At 38.2% G+C, this 20,257-nt stretch overlaps 1 protein-coding gene across 1 annotated transcript in view; it reads left to right on the plus strand.

Annotated features, from left to right (window-relative positions):
• Positions 1-20,257, plus strand: part of FAR2 (fatty acyl-CoA reductase 2) — an 86,961-nt gene that overhangs the window by 65,650 nt on the left and 1,054 nt on the right. Inside the window, exons 8-10 of the mRNA XM_049884848.1 lie at positions 9,584-9,755; positions 14,320-14,449; positions 20,082-20,209. Of these exons, the coding sequence (XP_049740805.1) occupies positions 9,584-9,755; positions 14,320-14,449; positions 20,082-20,209 (430 nt within the window). The remainder of the gene's footprint in view (positions 1-9,583; positions 9,756-14,319; positions 14,450-20,081; positions 20,210-20,257) is intronic.

Below are 20,257 nucleotides of genomic sequence, written 5' to 3' on the forward strand. Positions count from 1 at the left end.
ACGAGAAGGACCACATCACAACAGAACCAAATGAAATTAAAAGAATCATTTCAGATTATTATGAAAAATTGTACTCTAACAAATTTGAAAACCTAGAAGAAATGGATGAATTCCTGGGAAAACACTACCTACCTAAACTAACACATTCAGAAGTAGAACAACTAAATAGACCCATAACAAAAAAAGAGATTGAAACGGTAATCAAAAAACTCCCAACAAAAAAAAGCCCTGGCCCGGACGGCTTCACTGCAGAGTTCTACCAAACTTTCAGAGAAGAGTTAATACCACTACTTCTGAAGGTATTCCAAAGCACAGAAAATGACGGAATACTACCCAGCTCATTCTATGAAGCCACCATCTCCCTGATACCAAAACCAGGTAAAGACATTACAAAAAAAGAAAATTATAGACCTATATCCCTCATGAACATTGATGCAAAAATCCTCAACAAAATTCTAGCCAATAGAATCCAACAACACATCAAAAAAATAATTCACCCTGATCAAGTGGGATTTATACCAGGTATGCAAGGCTGGTTTAATATCAGAAAAACCATTAATGTAATCCACCACATAAATAAAACAAAAGACAAAAACCACATGATCTTATCAATTGATGCAGAAAAGGCATTTGATAAAGTGCAACATCCATTTATGATAAAAACTCTTACCAAAATAGGAATTGAAGGAAAATTCCTCAACATAATAAAGGGCATCTATGCAAAGCCAACAGCCAATATCACTCTAAATGGAGAGAACCTGAAAGCATTTCCCTTGAGAACGGGAACCAGACAAGGATGCCCTTTATCACCGCTCTTATTCAACATCGTGCTAGAAGTCCTAGCCAGGGCAATTAGGCTAGACAAAGAAATAAAAGGTATCTGGATTGGCAAGGAAGAAGTAAAGTTATCACTATTTGCAGATGACATGATTATATACACAGAAAACCCTAAGGAATCCTCCAGAAAACTACTGAAACTAATAGAAGAGTTTGGCAGAGTCTCAGGTTATAAAATAAACATACAAAAATCACTTGGATTCTTCTACATCAACAAAAAGAGCACCGAAGAGGAAATAACCAAATCAATACCATTCACAGTAGCCCCCAAGAAGATAAGATACTTAGGAATAAATCTTACCAAGGATGTAAAAGACCTATACAAAGAAAACTACAAAGCTCTACCACAAGAAATTCAAAAGGACATACTTAAGTGGAAAAACATACCTTGCTCATGGATAGGAAGACTTAACATAGTAAAAACGTCTATTCTACCAAAAGCCATCTATACATTTAACGCACTTCTGATCCAAATTCCAATGTCATATTTTAAGGGGATAGAGAAACAAATTACCAATTTCATATGGAAGGGAAAGAAGCCCCGGATAAGTAAAGCATTACTGAAAAAGAAGAAGAAAGTGGGAGGCCTCACTTTACCTGACTTCAGAACCTATTACACAGCCACAGTAGTCAAAACAGCCTGGTACTGGTACAACAACAGGCACATAGACCAATGGAACAGAATTGAGAACCCAGACATAGATCCATCCACGTATGAGCAGCTAATATTTGACAAAGGACCAGTGTCAAATAATTGGGGAAAAGATAGCCTTTTTAACAAATGGTGCTGGCATAACTGGATATCCATTTGCAAAAAAATGAAACAGGACCCATACCTCACACCATGCACAAAAACTAACTCCAAGTGGATCAAAGACCTAAACATAAAGACTAAAACGATAAAGATCATGGAAGAAAAAATTGGGACAACCCTAGGAGCCCTAATACAAGGTATAAACAGAATACAAAATATTACCAAAAATGATGAAGAGAAACCCGATAACTGGGAGCTCCTAAAAATCAAACACCTATGCTCATCTAAAGACTTCTCCAAAAGAGGAAAAAAACCACCTACAGATTGGGAAAGAATTTTCAGCTATGACATCTCCGACCAGCGCCTGAACTCTAAAATCTACATGATTCTGTCAAAACTCAACCACAAAAAAGACAAACAACCCAATCAAGAAGTGGGCAAAGGATATGAACACACATTTCACTAAAGAAGATATTCAGGCAGCCAACAGATACATGAGAAAATGCTCTCGATCATTAGCCATTAGAGAAATGCAAATTAAAACTACGATGAGATTCCATCTCACACCAGCAAGGCTGGCATTAATCCAAAAAGCACAAAATAATAAATGTTGGAGAGGCTGCGGAGAGATTGGAACTCTCATACACTGCTGGTGGGAATGTAAAATGGTACAACCACTTTGGAAATCTATCTGGCGTTATCTTAAACAGTTAGAAATAGAACTACCATACAACCCAGAAATCCCACTCCTAGGAATATACCCTAGAGATACAAGAGCCTTCATACAAACAGATAGATGCACACCCATGTTTATTGCAGCTCTGTTTACAATAGCAAAAAGTTGGAAGCAACCAAGGTGTCCATCAACGGATGAATGGGTAAATAAATTGTGGTATATTCACACAATGGAATACTACGCATCAATAAAGAACAGTGACGAATCTCTGAAACATTTCATAACATGGAGGAACCTGGAAGGCATTATTCTGAGCGAAATTAGTCAGAGGCAAAAGGACAAATATTGTATAAGACCACTATTATAAGATCTTGAGAAATAGTAAACCTGAGAAGAACACATACTTTTGTGGTTACGAGGAGGGGAGGGAAGGAGGGTGGGAGAGGGTTTTTTTTATTGATTAATCAGTAGATAAGAACTGCTTTAGGTGAAGGGAAAGACAACACTCAATACATGGAAGGTCAGCTCAATTGGACTGGACCAAAAGCAGAGAAGTTTCCGGGATAAAATGAATGCTTCAAAGGTCAGCGGAGCAAGCGCCGGGGTCTGGGGAACATGGTTTGTGGGGACTTCTAAGTCAATTGGCAAAATAATTCTATTATGAAATCATTCTGCATCCCACTTTGAACTGTGGCGTCTGGGGTCTTAAATGCTAACAAGCGGCCATCTAAGATGCATCAATTGGTCTCAACCCACCTGGAGCAAAGGAAAATGAAGAACACCAAGGCCACACGACAACTAAGAGCCCAAGAGACAGAAAGGGCCACATGAACCAGAGACCTACATCATCCTGAGACCAGAAGAACTAGTTGGTGCCCGGCCACAATCGATGACTGCCCTGACAGGGAGCACAGCAGAGGACCCCTGAGGGAGCAGGAGATCAGTGGGATGCAGACCCCAAATTCTCATAAAAAGACCAAACTTAATGGTCTGACTGAGACTAGAGGAATCCCGGCGGCCATGCTCCCCAGACCTTCTGTTGGCACAGGACGGGAACCATCCCCGGAGACAACTCATCAGACATGAAAGGGACTGGTCAGCGGGTGGGAGAGAGACGCTGATGAAGAGTGAGCTAATTATATCAGGTGGACACTTGAGATTGTGTTGGCAACTCTTGTCTGGAGGGGGGATGGGAGGATGGAGAGAGAGGGAAGCTGGCAAAATTGTCAAGAAAGGAGAGACTGAAAGGGCTGACTCAAGAGGGGGAGAGCAAGTGGGAGTAGGGAGTGAGATGTATGTAAACTTATATGTGACAGACTGATTGGATTTGTAAATGTTGACTTGAAGCTTAATAAAAGTTATTAAAAAAAAAATGCCTCGGAATTTGGATCGGGATTGCATTGTATCTGTAGTTGGCTTTGGGTAGAATATACCTTTTCACAATGTTGAGTCTTCCTATCCATGAGCAATGCATGTTTTTCTACTTATGTAGGTCTCTTTTGGTTTCTTGCAGTAATGTCTTGTAGTTTTCCTTGTGTAGGTCTTTTACATCTCTGGTTAGATTTATTCCTAAGTATTTTATCTTCTTGGGGGTTATTGTAAATGGTATTGATTGATCTCCTCTTTGATGTTCTCTCTGTTGCTTAGAGGAATCCAACTGATTTTTGTATGTTTATCTTGTATTCTGGTACTTTGCTGAAATCTTTTATTAGTTCCAGTAGTTTTCTTGTGGATTCTTTAGGGCTTTCTGTGTATGAGATCATATCATCTGTAAATAGAGATACTTTTACTTCTTCCCTACTTTCCCTTCTATTCTTATTTTGCTGAGAGTTTTTTATCCTGAATGGATGTTGGACTTTGTCAAATGCCTTTTCTGCATCAGTTGATGAGATCATGTGATTCTTTTTCTTTTGCTTTATTTATGTGATGGATTACATTGATTGTTTTTCTAACGTTGAACCATCCCTGCATACCTGGTATGAATCCCACTTGGTCATGGTGAATTATTTTTTTGATACGTTGTTGAATTGTATTGGCTAGAATTTTCTTGAGAATTTTTGCATCTAAGTTCTTGAGGGACATTGGTCTGTAATTTTTTTTTTGTGGTCTTTACCTGGTTTTGGTATCAGGGATATGCTGGCTTCATAGAATGAGTTTGGGAGTATTCTATCTTTCTCTATGCTGTGAAATACCTTTAGTAGTAGTGGTGTTAACTCTGCTCTGAAAGCTTAGTGGATATCTCCAGTGAAGCTGTCAGGCCCAGAAATCTTTTTCTTGGGAGTTTTTTAATTACCTTTCAATCTCCACTTTTGTTATAGGTTTATTTAGTTGTTCTACCTCTGTTTGTGTTAGTTTAGGTAGGTAGTGTGTTCCTAGAAATTTGTCCATTTCCTCTAGGTTTTCAAATTTATTAGAGTACAATTTTTCATAGCATTTTGTTATGCTTCTTTTAATTTCAGTTGAGTCTGTTGTGGTATCACCCATCTGATTTCTTATTCCAGATATTTGCTTTCCCTCCTGTTTTTCTTTTGTCAGTTTGGCCAGTGGTTTATCGATTTTACTGATCTTTTCAAAGAACCAGCTTTTGGTCTTGTTAACTCTTTTGTTTTTCTATTTTCTATTTCATTTAATTCTGCTCTAATTTTTATTATTTGTTTTCTTCTGGTGCCCGAGGCTTCTTTTGCTGCTCTTTTTTATTTGTTCAAGTTGTAGGGTTAATTCTTTGATTTTGGGCTTTCTTCTTTTTGGATGTGTGAATTTATTCCTGTAAATTGACCTCTGAGCACTGCTTTTGATGTATCCCAAAGGCTCTGGTAGGATGTGTTTTCATTTTCAATGATTCTATGAATTTCTTTATTCCGTCCTTAATTTCATTAATAACACAACAGTTTCTGAGCAAGGTGTCATTCAGTTTTCATGTGTTTGATATTTTTCCTTGTTTTTTTTTTTTTTTTTGGTTATTGATTTCTACTTTTATGGTTTTATGGCCAGAAAAGATGCTTTGTAATATTTTGATGTTTTGGATACTTTTAAGGCTTGCTTTATGGCCTCATATGTGGTCCGTTCCGGAGAATGTTCCATGTGTGTTGGAAAAGAAAGTATACTTGGCTGCTGCTGGGTGGAGTGTTCTGTATATGTCTGTGAGGTCAAGTTGGCTGATTGTGGCATTTAGATCTTCTGTGTCTTTATAGAGCTTCTTTCTGGATGTTCTGTCCTTTACCGAAAGTGTCGTGTCAAAGTTTCCTACTATTATTATAGTGCTGTCTCTCTCTCTTTTCAATGCTGTTAGAGTTTATTTTGTGTATTTTGGAGCCCTATTGTTGGCTGCATAAATATTTATTATGGTTATGTCCTCCTGGTGTATTGACCCTTTAATCATTATATAGTGTCTTTCTTTATCCTTTGTGGTGGATTTTACTTTAAAGTCTATTTTGTCAGAAATCAATATTGCCACTCCTCTTTTTTGATTGTTGTTTACTTGATATATTTTTTCCACCCTTTGAGTTTTGTGTCTTTAAGGTGTGTCTCTTGTAGGTAGCATACAGATGTATCATGTTTTTTTAATCCATTTTGCCACTCTTTTTATTGGTGCATTTAGCCCATTTACATTTAGTGTAATTATGGGTAGGTATGAGTTTTAAAAAAAAAAACTTTTTTTTTATGAGTTTAGTGCTGTCATTTTGATGTCTTTTTTCATGTGTATTGTTGAGAATTTCCTTTTTCCACTTAATTTTCTGTGCTGAGTTGTTTTTCTGTATTTTCTTTTCATCTTTTTCATTGTTGTTGATTTTGCATTTGCTGAGTCTTTGTTTTTCTTGTTTAGTTTGATGTGTAGGCTTGTTAGTTTTCTTTGTAGTTACCTTAATATTTACCTCTGTTTTTCTAAGTTTAAACCAATCTTTTATTTCTTTATATTGCCTTGACTTCCTCTCCATATGAAAGATCTATGACTACATTTTTTAGTTCCTCTTTTTTGTTTTAATCGCTATGACTCGGAATCGACTCAACGGCACTGGGTTGGTTTTTCTTTTACATAATGACATCTCTGTTTCCCTGTTTTGAGTGTTTTAGCTTTATTTTTGTGGTTTCCCTATCTAGGTTGATATCTGGTTGCTGTATCTTGTGTTCTAGTTTTGGGTTGCTATCTGATGTTATTGACTTTCTAACCACAGGACTCCCTTTAGTACTCTTGCAATTTTGGTTTGGTTTTTGCAAATTCCCTAAACTTCTTTTTATCTGGTAATGTCCTAATTTTCCCATCATATTTGAGGGACAGTTTTGCTAGAAATTCTTGGCTGCCAGTTTTTTTTTCCTTCAGGGCTTTATACATGTCACCCCATTGCCTTCTTGCCTGCATGGCTTCTGCTGAGTAGTCAGGGCTCTGTCTTATTGGCTCTCTTTTGTAGGTGACTTTTCATTTATTGCTAGCCACTCTTAACATTCTCTATCTTTGGTTTTGGCAAGTTTGATTATAATATGTCTTTGTGACTTTCTTTTGGGATATACCTTCTCTGGGGTTCAATGACCATCTTGGATAGATATCTTCTCATCTTTCACAATGCCAGGAAGTTTCCTGCCAACAAATCTTGAATAATTCTCTATTTTCTGTTATCCCCCCCTTGTTCTGGTACTCCGGTCACTCATAGGTCACTCCTGATAGAGTCCTGCATGATTCTTAGGGTTTTTTCATTTTCTTTAATTCTTTCATCTGATTTTTCTTCAAATATGTTGGTGCCAAGTGCTTTATTTTCAATCTAATTCTGACTTCCATTGCCTCAATTCTGCTCTTATGACTTTCTATTGAATTATCGAATCTGAAATTTTATTGTTAGTCTTCTGAATTTCTGTTTGTTGTCTATGGATTCTTGCAGCTTATTTAATTTGTCATTATGCTCTTGTCTAAACTGCTTAAGTTCCCCCAATACTTTGCATTTGAACTGCTTGGCTTGTTCTGCATTTTGCCTGATCTCTTGAAGAGTTCTGTATAATAATCGTTTGTATCCTACCTCTGATAATTCCAGGAAGTTCTCTTCGTCCAGAAAATTTCTTGATTCTTTCTTTTGAGGGCTTGCCAAAGCCATCATGGTCTGCCTCTTTATGTGATTTGATACTGACTGTAGTCTCCAAGCTACCAATAAGTTATTGTGTTTATTTTATGGCTGCTTGTTTTGTCTTGCTTTGATATAACCAAAGAGGCTGCTCAAGTGAGCTAGTTTGATTATTGGCGCCTTTGAAGCTCTAATGTCCTGTTGCCAGGCGGCTAGAGCCATCACTAGGTATGTGAGCCCAGCAGTCCATTCGCTTTTCTTGCATGGATTCAGCTCAGGTGTCCAGACAGTCAGTCACCGAGTGTGTGGTGCAGGCCCTCACCTACAGTCCTAGACAAACGGGGTGGTTGGTGTAGGCACAGGTATCTGGCTGCAGTAGGGGCTCACGTGCTGAGCAAGGCAGAGGTCTGACAACTGTTCCTGAGTGCCTGTGAGGAAAGCATGTCCCTGTTCCCTAGAGCGCATAGGTGGGTGGGTTTTGCAGTCGTACCATGGACACCTAGTGCTGTTGGTTTTAGGACTGGGAGGCACCACTTATTCTTCGACCTGTTACAGGTGGCTAGGTGTTGTGGATGGAGCCACCAGTCCTCAGGCCCCAATGTGGGTAGGTAAGGACACTGCTTAATAGCAGAGTGGTGTCAAATATCATGAACTTGCCTCTCCACCATGTAGCTGAAACAGTTGAAGTTAGACTTCAGGTATATACCCTGTTGTACTGGGCTAATGAGGGCCTAGGCTGTTGAAATGGGTCCACACAGGTCTATGCAGGGGCAAAAGGCATTCAGTCTGTGGACCCCTTATGCCTGTGCCTAGGCAAAGGAGCTGATTCTTCCCTGAGTTCCTGGCTTAGGGGAGCCAGAAGATTATTCTTCCCATTTATTAATTTGTTCCTTACCCAAGGCTGGGAGAATGGCTCAGGACGAACACAGGGTCCTTCTTCCAGCCCAGGGGATACAGCCAGCTGAGACACAGTGCAGAGCAAGAAGGGAGCAGATAAGTGGGAGAAAGGTTTTTTTCCGAAGGGGTATTTTTGGAATCGCACAGTAGGTTAAATGCAGGTACTTCTCTATTGCCAGTTGAGGGCCGTTCTCACTTGTTCTGGAGGATTGAGCAGACTCTACGCTGCTCGTTCTCTCTCGATGTAGAAAACGTGTCCAGAATGCCACTGCTTGCCTCACCACACTTGTGGCAGTGGGACTGGCCTGCGGGGTGCCAGTTCCCACCAGGTCAGGTCTGGCAACTCCTTGCTGCTTCTGAACTGTTTCTCCCTCCCCCTGCCACTGAGTCCAATTCCTCAACTTTGCCTTCGATGTTCAGGGCTCCTAGCTTGTCATATATAAGTGATTCACTTGGCTTTTTGGGTCTTTGTTGTAAGAGGGACCACAGGAAGCATCTGACTACTCCACCATCTTGGCCCCACCTCTCTTGAGAACTTTTTGCACATATATATATATTTTATACAGATTTCTAGGTAATATCCTTTAAGGATGACAACAGTCATACCACCATCATAACTGATAACTTCATAACTGAATAATGAGCTTACAAATATTCTTTAAAAACCTGCATAAATAAAATCAAAATTGAATTTAAGTGAATAATCTTTAAAAAGAATTACTGAGTTTACAAATATATATTAAAAGTTTTCAATTAAGTTTTAACTAAGTAACAATATAAAAAGTAAAAGATTATTAAGAAATAAAAACATGGAGACTAGACTGGAAAATTAAGTCTGATATATATTCCCAGAGAAGTAGAAAAACCAACGCAGCAAAAGACTGTGGTTATTTAAATTGAACCAACACAAGGGAATCATGTCTTTTATATTCTTTTACTTAAACCTTTAGTAAAGGTTTAAGTAAAATCTTAAGAAATTTTCCTGATGGTTCTCAAGGAATGATCCAACCAAGGAAATAAGGTCCTTAGGCTCTATCCTGTAGCTTTCAGAATATATTAGATAACCTTGGACTTGAATGATGGATTTAAATTTGTACAGTGCTCCACTGCACTGAGTAAAACGATTTCCCCAAGGTTTTGTTTTAAAGTGTATCATTCACATTCCTTACCCATTCACAAAATCAAATGTACTATTTTGCCAATGATCACTTGCCATGCATAAAAATCTTCATGCTGTTCTTAGAAATTGATTCTTGACTCTACACAGCAAATCCTTAGCCTTATTATTTTGCTTTATTGCCAATACCTTCCACCATGATAGGTGTATATGCTCCTAGACTTAGCACTTTCTCTGTTCCACCCCCCCCCCAGGATTACAAATCTTAGCAACCTTTGAAAAAATTCCATTTGAAAGAGCCTTCAGGCGGCCACATGTTGAGATCGCAAGCAACCGTTTCACAATCAAATACTGGAATGCAGTCAGCCACTGGGCCCCAGCCATCATCTATGACTTCTATCTGAGGCTCACAGGAAGGAAACCCAGGTGAGAAGCTGGGTCAATGGCTTTGAGAGTGTCATTGCTTGGGAGATTAGGGCCTCAAACTCCATAGTCCTCTCTTCAGCTGGGGATCAAAGGAGACAACTGAATCTGATATATAAAGTTTTGAAATAACAAAAATGGTAGTAGTGAGAGCCACAAAGGACTCCCATCTTGCCATAACAAAGGAAGTTAAGTATTAAGAACCTTGATGATCTAAAAAAGAAAAGCAATTGAGGCTCTGTCACTGGAATAACACATGTGGAGCTAGGAGCTTTACGTGCATGGTGATCTTCTTTTCATTCTCACAAATACTCAGAGGAGATATCATTATCATTCCAGTTTCACACATTAGGAAACAGACGTCAGGAAGAAGTTAGTCTCAAAGGAAGTGCCAGATGGATGTGGAGAAAGCTGAGCCTCAAGGCTATAGTGTGCTTAACTGGTTTTAATGCCACCTAGAGATGCGTGAGGAAATTAGAGGGTACAGGGTATATATATTTTATCCACATTTTTAGAGACCTTATTTACAGTTCATAACTCAGTAATTATCAGTTTCTTCCTGAGCAAGGTGAAAAGGGGACACTGGCTAGGAGAAAAGTATTTGTATGGGGCTTATTAAATAACATGAAAAATGAAGGAAAACCAAACACTGTAGGCAGAAATCCCTTTAAAATATATCATGGTTGGAAGAAGGCCTGACTAGAGAACAAATTTTCATAAGTAGAAAAGTAAAAACAGGAGAAAGGAACAAAATAAAAATGTGTATGCATTTTGTTTTTGAGAAATTAAATTTTAATGTTTGTGGGAAATGGTTTGTTTTGTGATAGGAATTTTAAAAATAATCTTTATGGGAGAAAAACCTAAAAGCCTTCTACATCATTTCCCTCCCTGGGTATGTTTGTGTGTAATCTTCTATGCAATTATATCCATAAATATATGAATAGTATAGTTTTGCTCTGAAATGTGTAAGAAATCATACATATTCTTCAACTTTTTTTCACCAAAAATGTTCCATGAAAATCCAAGTCATTTTTCCAGTGTTTTTTTTCCCATTACAGACGATGAAGTATCTGTGTGCATGCATCTTTTTATAATGTGTCACCATGTCTAGGTACCTGTACATAGATCAGAGGCAGTTGTTTTGGAAAGAACAAGGGGATACTGTGTAGTTTAAAGTCAGGAAAGGTGTACATCAAGGTTGTATCCTTTCACCATACCTAATCTGCATACTGAGCAAATAATCTGAGAAGCTGGACTACATGAAGAAAAACAGGGCATCAGCACTGGAAGAAGACTCATTAACAACGTGCGTTATGCAGATGATACAACCTTGCTTGCTGAAAGTGAAGAGGACTCAAAGCGCTTACTGATGAAGATCAAAGACCACAGCCTTCGGTATGGATTACATCTCAACATAAAGAAAACAAAAATCCTCAAAACTGGACCAATAACACCATGATAAATACAGGAAAGACTGACATTGTCAAGGATTTCATTTTACTTGGATCCACAATCGACACCCATGGAAGCAGCAGTCAAGAAATCAAAAGACGCATTGCATTGGGCAAATCAGCTGCAAAAGACCTCTCTGAAGAGTTGAAAAGCAAAGATGTCACCTTGAAGACTAAGGTGCACGTGACCCAAGCCATGGTGTTTTCAATCACCTCATATGCATGGAAAAGCTGGACAATGAATAAGGAAGACCGAAGAACTGACACCTTTGAATTGTGGTGTTGACAAAGAATACTGAATCCATGGACTGCTAAAAGAACTAACAAATCTGTCTTGGAAGAAGTACAACCAGAATGCTCCTTAGAAGTACGTCTCACATACTTTGTACACGTTGTCAGGAGGAATCAGTGCCTGGAGAAGGACATCATGCTTGGTAGAGGGTCAGCAAAAAAGAGGAAAACCCTCAACGAGGTGGATTGACACAGTGACTGCATCCATGGGCTCAAGCATAACGATTGTGAGGATGGTGCAGGACTGGACAGTGTTTTGTTCTGTTGTACATAGGGTCGCTGTGAGTCGGAACTGACCCGACTGCACCTATCAGCAACATCTAGGTAGCATGCTGAAGGGGGGCATTGTTGAAGGGAGGTAGTGACTACTGATGGGTTGCCCTAAAGGATGGATCTGTCAACATTACATCAAAGTACGAATCTGTTTTCCCTCTCAGTAATATTCCGCAAAAAGCAAACTTCTGAATTCTCAAACTAATGATAAAGAGCGGCATCTTTTTGATATTTTGATTTGCATTCCCCTGATTGCTAGAGAGGCTGGGTTTCCATGTGTTTAAGATATTCAAAGTTCTCTCCTCTGTGAGTTGCCCTTTTCTGTTTCTTTTTCTATATAGGAACTCATGACTGTGTGTGTAAACATACATTTCGCATATGTTTTCCAAGTCTGTTTCTTATCTTTTAGCTTTGATTATGAAGTTTTGCGTAATACGAGAGAAGACATATATATGTATATAATGTAGGGCTTGAGAGTATGACTTTGGAGTCTGACTTACAGGATTTAAATCCTGGATTCACCAATTTAGCCATGTTGTTGTTGTGTACCGTCTGGTGGATGCTGACTTGTAGCAACCCAGTAGGACAGAGTAGAACTGCCCCATAGGATTTCCTAGGCAGCAATTTTTACAGGAGTAGATGGCCAAATCTTTTCTCTAGTGGGATGGCTGATGGGTTTGCTTTCAGTTAGCAAATGAGTGCTTGATCATTGCACAATCAGCGCTCCTTGATTTAGACATTAAAAAAAAAAAAACATATGAGCCCTAAATTACTTAGCCTCTCTAAATCTTAACCACTTTAATTCCCAACTTCCTCATCTGTAAAAAGGGAACAGGAATCATACCTACTTTATAGAGTAAGACATAAGAGTGCTTATAGTAATCACTCAAATAGTAGCTATTATTACTAAAGTTTTACATTTTTATGTAGTAAAATGAATCACCTTTTCTTTATAGCTTTTGCATTGAGACCTTCTCTACATGAGTAATATATTCTACATTTTCTCCTAAAAAATAACCACTATGCTCCTATAGTATTACATATACAATGGACAAATACCTTTACAATTAAAAAACAGATAAATCCGTGTGCGATCACATCAACTGCATCAGAATTGTGGAATGGATAAAGATGTTAGATAATATTAGCTAAGTGAAACACTATTATAATGCTAGTATAAGGGACAATGATAATTACCTTCTCCTCTGTAAGAAATCTTCTTATATAGTGAGAGAACCTCATTAGTCATTAGGTATATGGGCATTAGAATTTGACCAGAATTAAGATCAAATCCCCAGAACAGCATCGTTGTCATGACTGGGTCGGACTACATAATCACTACTACCATGACTCCCTTAATTAGCTAAGAGATAAAAATCAAATACCCCAAAGGCAAAGGAGCCCTGGTAGCGCAAGGGTTAAATACTCAGCTGCTAATCAAAAGGTTGGCAGTTCAAACCCACTCACCAACTCCTCAGGAGGAAAGATCAGGCAATGTACTCCCGCAAAGTTTACAGCCTAGAAAACTCTATGGAGAAGTTCTACTCTGTCACAAGGGGTCGCTATGAGTTGGAGTCGACTCGATGGCACCTAACAACATAGGCCAAAGGAGATTTGTAGTTAGAAGACTTGGGTTTGAGCATTGGCTCTGTGGCCTTGAGCATATTACTTAATGGAGATAATATAAATCCTGATTACCTCACAAATCAAATCAGATTGCATACTTGAAAGTTTTTTTAGAAATCGTCAAATTGGGAGGCTCACACAGTAGAGCAGATCCAAGTTCTGACCACAGGATTGAATGAGGTGGTGGTCCCTTTTAAGTAATGGGGTATACGGTGGTGACATCACAAAAGCAGTGGCCTGAGGCCAGTCTAAACTCGGTTGGAATTTTTATTTTGCCACTTATTATATGATCTAAGACACTTAATCTATGGTAAGCTCACTTTACCCATTCATAAAAATGCAGATAAATATCTACCTAAAAGGACTGTTATAAGAATTAGCAGAGATAATGACTTTTTAAAGTATCAGCACTGTGCCTAACATAGAGTATGTTACCAACAAGTTCTTTTCCCCTTACAGCTGCATTATATTTGAAGACCATACCTAATAGAGTCAATACTTATGCCCAGAAGTTATATACCAAGATCTGGGACGCTTTTTTTTAATTCAGTAACATAGAATGAGGGAGAAAAATAACTTTTCTATTTCTTTACTTCTGAATTCAAAGAATGTCATTAAGGGTGGACAGTTGACTCAGTTTTAAAATAGCTGTTACTCTTTGAGAAAGAGATGATGGGAAAAAAAAGAGGAAGGGTGGTATTAAAATGCCTGAGAGAACAAACTTCAAATTAGATTTCTCTCTTTTCCTCCATTCAACAGAGTTTATGTGGAAGAAAAATGAGAGTTTTAATGGGGGCTGGGGGAAAGGGGAGAGGGATAACTTTTTATATTCTAAAAATAATTTGTCATAAAAGTCTACAGAGTTAACAGGGAAGCAGGTAGCTGTGGTGCTGTTGAGATTTGCTCTTTTCTGATGTTTACCTCAGGATGACAAAGCTCATGAATCGAATTTTAAGAACCATTTCCATGCTGGAGTATTTCCTCAACCGGAGTTGGGAATGGAGCACATACAATACAGAAATGCTGATGTTCAAGCTGAGTCCTCAAGATCAGAAAGTAAGTACAGCACTGACTGAAACAACAGGAAAACCTTACACATGTGGAATTAGAGTTATTTAACCTGGGAAGCTCATGAATAAAACAAGTTTTATATACACGTATTATACATAAGGTTATACACACAGAAAAAATTGTTTTTTTTTTTTTTTTGCTAAGAAAATAAGTCAATGTTATCAACACAATTGCAGGAAGACAAGTTTAACATAGGTAAGAGACCCAGGTTATTGGACTTTGGTTAGATGCTTAGTGCTGTTCTGCAGTCAAGTGTTTAATCTTCATTCCCTTGTTCACCCCTCAGTAGCTGGCACCTTTTCAATCCTCAGTACCTGTTTTTCTCCTACCCTCCACAGCATGTAACTTCAATGAAAAGTGATTTTATTACTCATAAACGCTCTCATCTACTATCTTTGTCTAATCAAAATGTTCTGCATCTCCACAGCTACATTTCTCTCCTTCTCATCTTTTCAAGCTAACACCTTAAACTTGCATACTGTATCCCATTCAAGATCTCCTCCCATCAGTACTGCCCTCTCTAGCATCTTCAGTCTTCCTCCCTAAAACAGTTTCTCTTAAACAACTCGGACTTTTATTTCTCAAGACAGGCCTTCCTGTTACTTACTTAGCATTAGTACCATTTGCTTTTTTACACTAGCCTCTTGCAAGTCGCAGAGGATAAGCCCCAAAATCTTTGTTAATGTTATCATAAGTTACATCTTATAAACTGTTGTTGTTAGGGGCCATCAAGTTAGTTCCAACTCATAGCAACGCTATGTACGACGGAACAAAACACTGCCTAGTCCCGTGCCACCCTCCCAATCATTGTTATGCTTGAGTCCACTGTGTCAATCCAACTTGTTGAGTGAGGGTCTTCCTCTTTTTTGCTGATCCTCTACTCTACCAAGCATGATGTCCTTCTCCAGGGACTGATCTCTCCTGATAACATGTCCAAGGTATGTGAGATGTAATCTTGCCATCCTTGCTTCTAAGGAGCATCCTGGCTGTACTTTATAAATTAGTGTCTAATAACATAGATTTATAATTTTTTTATGCATTTGTCATTTTAAATCATGCAAGACATAACCACCAGATTTACAAACCAAAAATACCATGAAATTAGCCATTGTATTTGTCCATGAAATTACCTTTATCAAAGATTTTTTCTATGTATGTCTTTGAGTCACTGTTGAGTGTCCTTTCAGTCTGAAGGACTCCCATTAACATTTTTTATATACCAAGTATAGTCATAACAAACTCCTTCAGTTTTTGATTACATGGGGATATCTTAATTTCACCCTCATTTTTATAAGTCAAATATAGAATTTCTGGATATAGAATTTGGGGTTGATAGTTTTCTTTCAGCACTTTAAATATATTATCCCACTGCATTCTGGCCTCCAAGATTTCTGAGGAGAAATTGGCACTTGATCTTATTGAAGATTCCTTGTATGTGATTTGCTTCTCTCTTGCTGCTTGCAGGATTCAATCATCATCTTAGGTTTTTGAGAGATTGATTACAAAGTGTTTTGGGGTAGTTCTCTTTGGTTTTATCCTACTTGGAGCTTATTGGGCTCCTTGGATATGTAGATTCATGTTCTTCCTCAAATCTGGAGAGTTTTCTGCCATTATTTTTTCAAATATTCTGGCCCTTTCTTTTCTCCCTTCTAGAACTCCTGTAATGTGTATTGCTGGTTTGGTTGATGATGTTCCACAATTCCTTTAAGCACTGTTTCCTTTTCATTTTTTTTTTTTGCTTCTTAGATCCGATCGTTTTAATTTCTAATCTCCTAGTTCTCTAATTTTTTGTTCTCACAGTTCAAATCTGCTATTGCATCCCCCAGTGAATGTTTCGTTTGTTTTTATTTTCAGCATCAGTAATTCTGTTTGACTCCTTTTTATATCTTTATTGATATTGATAATATTCAACACTGTTGTTTTGAAGTCTTGTAGTCTTTCCAGTATCTGTGCTTCCATAGGAATGGTTTCTGACAGTTCATTTTGTTCTTTTTAATGGAATGTCTTTCCTGTTTATTTGTATGTCTTATTTTTTGTTGAAACACAGCCATTTGGATATAACATGTTAGCTCTGAAACTCAGATTCTTCCTCTTCCCCAGGGTTTAGAATTTTGTTTTTTTAATTGCAGAAGGCTGTAGTAGTTTGTCTGCTCAGTGACCTCCCCATACTATTTTTGCAATGAGTGCCCTCCTGTGTGGACACTGAAGACTCTAATTCCCAGTATGTACCCAGCTAGTGTTTCAAAAACAATGTTCTTGTACTCCAGGAGAGGGGAAAACAGAAACACCTCTGCCCATCTTTGCAACTTGGCTCTGTGCTTGGGCTCTCCTTCAATAATTAGGCTTGCCTCAAGTACAGTTAATGATCAAGCCAAGGTGAAAAACTTAGTCTTAGGTATTTGCTGCACATGTTTTACCATAAGCACACACACGTGGCCTTCTCAATTCCCCTGTATACTTGATGATTTTGAAAGCACTAATTTCTGAAAGAAACTCTCACTCCAACTTCTCCTTCAGCCCTTGGGTGTTAATTGTACACTCATATCACACTATTTAGTCCAAGGTGGCTGTGGGCAGTCACAGCCTTTAGGTGTTGCTTGCTGCCCCCACCTACCCTGTGGGTGCTTCAAGGCAGGACAAATTAATGGGAGTGCCCCACTTCCTTCAGTCCTTCATGTAGCCCCAGATAGATCAGAACAGACATCCATCATAATCCCCTAGCAAAGTCTACTTTGCTCACTCCAGAGACAGAGATCAGGCTCATCCTCTGAGAACATGGTTCACAGTCAGCTGCTGCCACTGCCAATGCCACCAAGCTACAGTGAGGGCAGGGGTGCAGGCATTAGAAAATAAAAATTTTCCTACCAATTAAAAGTTCTTTTTTTTTTTATTATTATTATTCAGCATTTGCTTAGTTGCTACAATCTTCTGATTGCTTTTCAGAATTCTTATAGAGTTAGGTCTACCAATTTCTGGTTATTTTCCTTGGTGATGATGTGGGAAGGTGGGGGCATGAAACTGCTCATGCCGCCATCTTCCAGGAAGTTTCTCACAGTAACAACTTTTGGGGAATCATTTCTTTCATGTTCCTCCATGTAAGCTGAGAGGAGAACATAAAAACAATTAGGATAGCCAATCAGCAAAGGGGTCATTCATTAAACAAATGTTTATTAAATCCTAAGAATGTTAAATAGGAATGGGAATAACTGAGCTACTTTCTATCCAAGATCCCTTTCCAGGTAGAAGATGTTTTTCTCTGATTAATATATAATTTATTTGTATAAAAAATACCAGAGGTAGAATTAAGTAGCCCTATGACCCTGGTGGTGTAGTGGTTAAGCGCTACAGCTGCAAACCAAAGGGTCGGCAGTTCAAATCCGCCAGGCACTCCTTGGAAACCCTATGGGGCAGTTCTACTCTGTCCTATAGGGTCACCATGAGTTGGAATCGACTCGACGGCACTGGGCTTGGTTTTTTTTTTTTTTTGGTATGAAAACTATGAATACTTGGAAAGCCTGGTGGCATAGTGGTGAAATGCTACAGCTGCTAGCCAAATGGTTGGCCGTTCAAATCCACCAGGTGCTTCTTGGAAACTCCATGAGGCAGTTCTACTCTGACCTACAGGTCACTATGAGTCGGAATCGAATAGATGGCAATGGCTTGGTTTTTTTTTTTTGTTTACGAAAACTACTAAATCATTAAAGTGCCAAACCCGATTAAATTCTTTAGAAGTTTGGTATTTCCTAGGTAAGGGGAAACAGCTAATCATAGATACTGGAAGAAAGATGCAGGTTAGGAAATAAACACAAGAGATTTGAAGAAAGTAGTGTGGCTATTTTAAAGTCAATAAGCTTTACTTTTGGTAGTGACTGGCTTGTACTTATTGTTCACAATTTATGCCTTTTATTTGGTACAATCTAAGCCTCCCTCACCTGTCTTAAAAGAGGAAAGAAAAAGTTTAATTTGGTTGTATTCCTATAAACATTATATAAAGACCAAGTAAAAGAAAAAATTGCTGAATAACAAAAATATTTTTGGCTTTTAAAATTAATATCAAAAATTCATTTGTCTGAAATTCTCTAACAGATTCATGTTTTCAGCAAATATTCTTTGAATGCCTACTTTGTGCCAGGCATTATTCTAGAAACATCATTTAAGTCTTTTTTACTACTAAGATTAAATTCCTTCCTGCTGAAACCTCATCAGAAGCTTAATCAGTTAAGTCTAATCAGTCACCTCTCATTCATTGTACATGAGAGAGACTCTCTACTGAGAACAGGCTTTAATAGCAAAAAAAGTGATCTGGAAGTGCTGTATTCCCAAGGGGAGAGAAAATTGTCCAATGAGGAGAACTGAAGCACTTAAAAAACAAAACAACCGTGATTACTCCACTTGCTAAGAATGATTAAATTTTGGATTTTTTTTTTTTTTGCCTAGTGCAAGTTCATTTTTCAGGCCATTCACTCCAAATCCACTGGGGGGAAAAATCTATACTGTGTGAAGTGAGGCCTGATTCTACTGCAATTTTTTTTTTTTTTTTATATTTTAACAGGATCATACCCAAATCTTCCAGGAAGCACCTTCTGAGTATATTCAAGATGATACCACTATCTGGCTGACACTCTTTCCAGTGTTTAACAACTGTTATTGCCCCAGGTTCTTTATATTCAAGCAAAAGCATTTTCGTATTACATTTGAGGTGCATTTTCTCCTTCTCTTTCCTCAGTTAAGCTCTACAGAGATTCTGAAAAGATGCGTGGGTGACTCAAAGATGAACTATCAGGCCTCTCTAACCTATCTCCATTTGTAACCCATATAAAGTGAGGCTCCTTCATGATCCAATGTCAGCACACATCATTTCCAAAGAAATTATGGCAGAAATACAATCTATTGAAAGCAATTAAAATCTTTACACTGGCCTTTCAATAACACACCAAAGGATAACACATTCTTAATCACAGCCAAAAAAAAAAAAATCCCCTTTATTGTCACTTTCAGTATCTATCCTCTATGTTACAACAGTTTTCCTCCTCAAATAAATCATCTCTCTGTCATCTGCTTCTCCTTCTCCCCTCCTTGGATCTCTTTTCTTTTACCTCCAGTCACTCTGTGCCTTTTATATATAAATTCTGCTTTGCTTCTCAAAAGTTATCCTAATATGTATGGTGAGGTGGTGATGTTAGAAAGGAGAGTAGGCCAAGAGAACAACAAAATTTAAGAGCTAAGGGCAGGGAAAAAAGGCATAACCTATTTGTCCCTAACACATTACTCCATCATTTGTTTTAAAATTAATCCTTATTTGAGGAAGTCTCCCAAGTCTAAGTAATTTCTTAAGCTTTCTCCACCTAAGTAATACCAGTTCATTTACATTTCCCTCACAAGACTTCCTAAATGTCAAGTGAATTTGCTTGGTCCATGTTAAAATATTCCTGTTTACGTGCTCATCCATACTGTTGGTGCATTTTAAAATAACGGCTCAAATAATCTCTTCTTTTGAAGGGTCCAAACCTGAGTCTCTCAAACTGAATGTCACTCATTTATGTAAGAAGACCTTATCAAGTTTGACAAAGTGACCATCCAATGATTCTGGTAATCGTAATCTCTTCTTGCCTTTCAGGTATTCAACTTTGACATGCGCCAGTTGAACTGGATAGAATATATTGAAAATTATGTTTTAGGAGTTAAGATATACTTACTGAAAGAGGACATGGCTGGGATCCCAGAAGCAAGGCAACACTTTAAAAGGTAAGCACAGTCAGTTAATATTTATTGAGCACCTACTATGGACCTGAT

This window comes from Elephas maximus, chromosome 4 (genome assembly GCF_024166365.1).
Source record: "Elephas maximus indicus isolate mEleMax1 chromosome 4, mEleMax1 primary haplotype, whole genome shotgun sequence".
In the NCBI taxonomy this organism is placed as follows: domain Eukaryota; kingdom Metazoa; phylum Chordata; class Mammalia; order Proboscidea; family Elephantidae; genus Elephas; species Elephas maximus.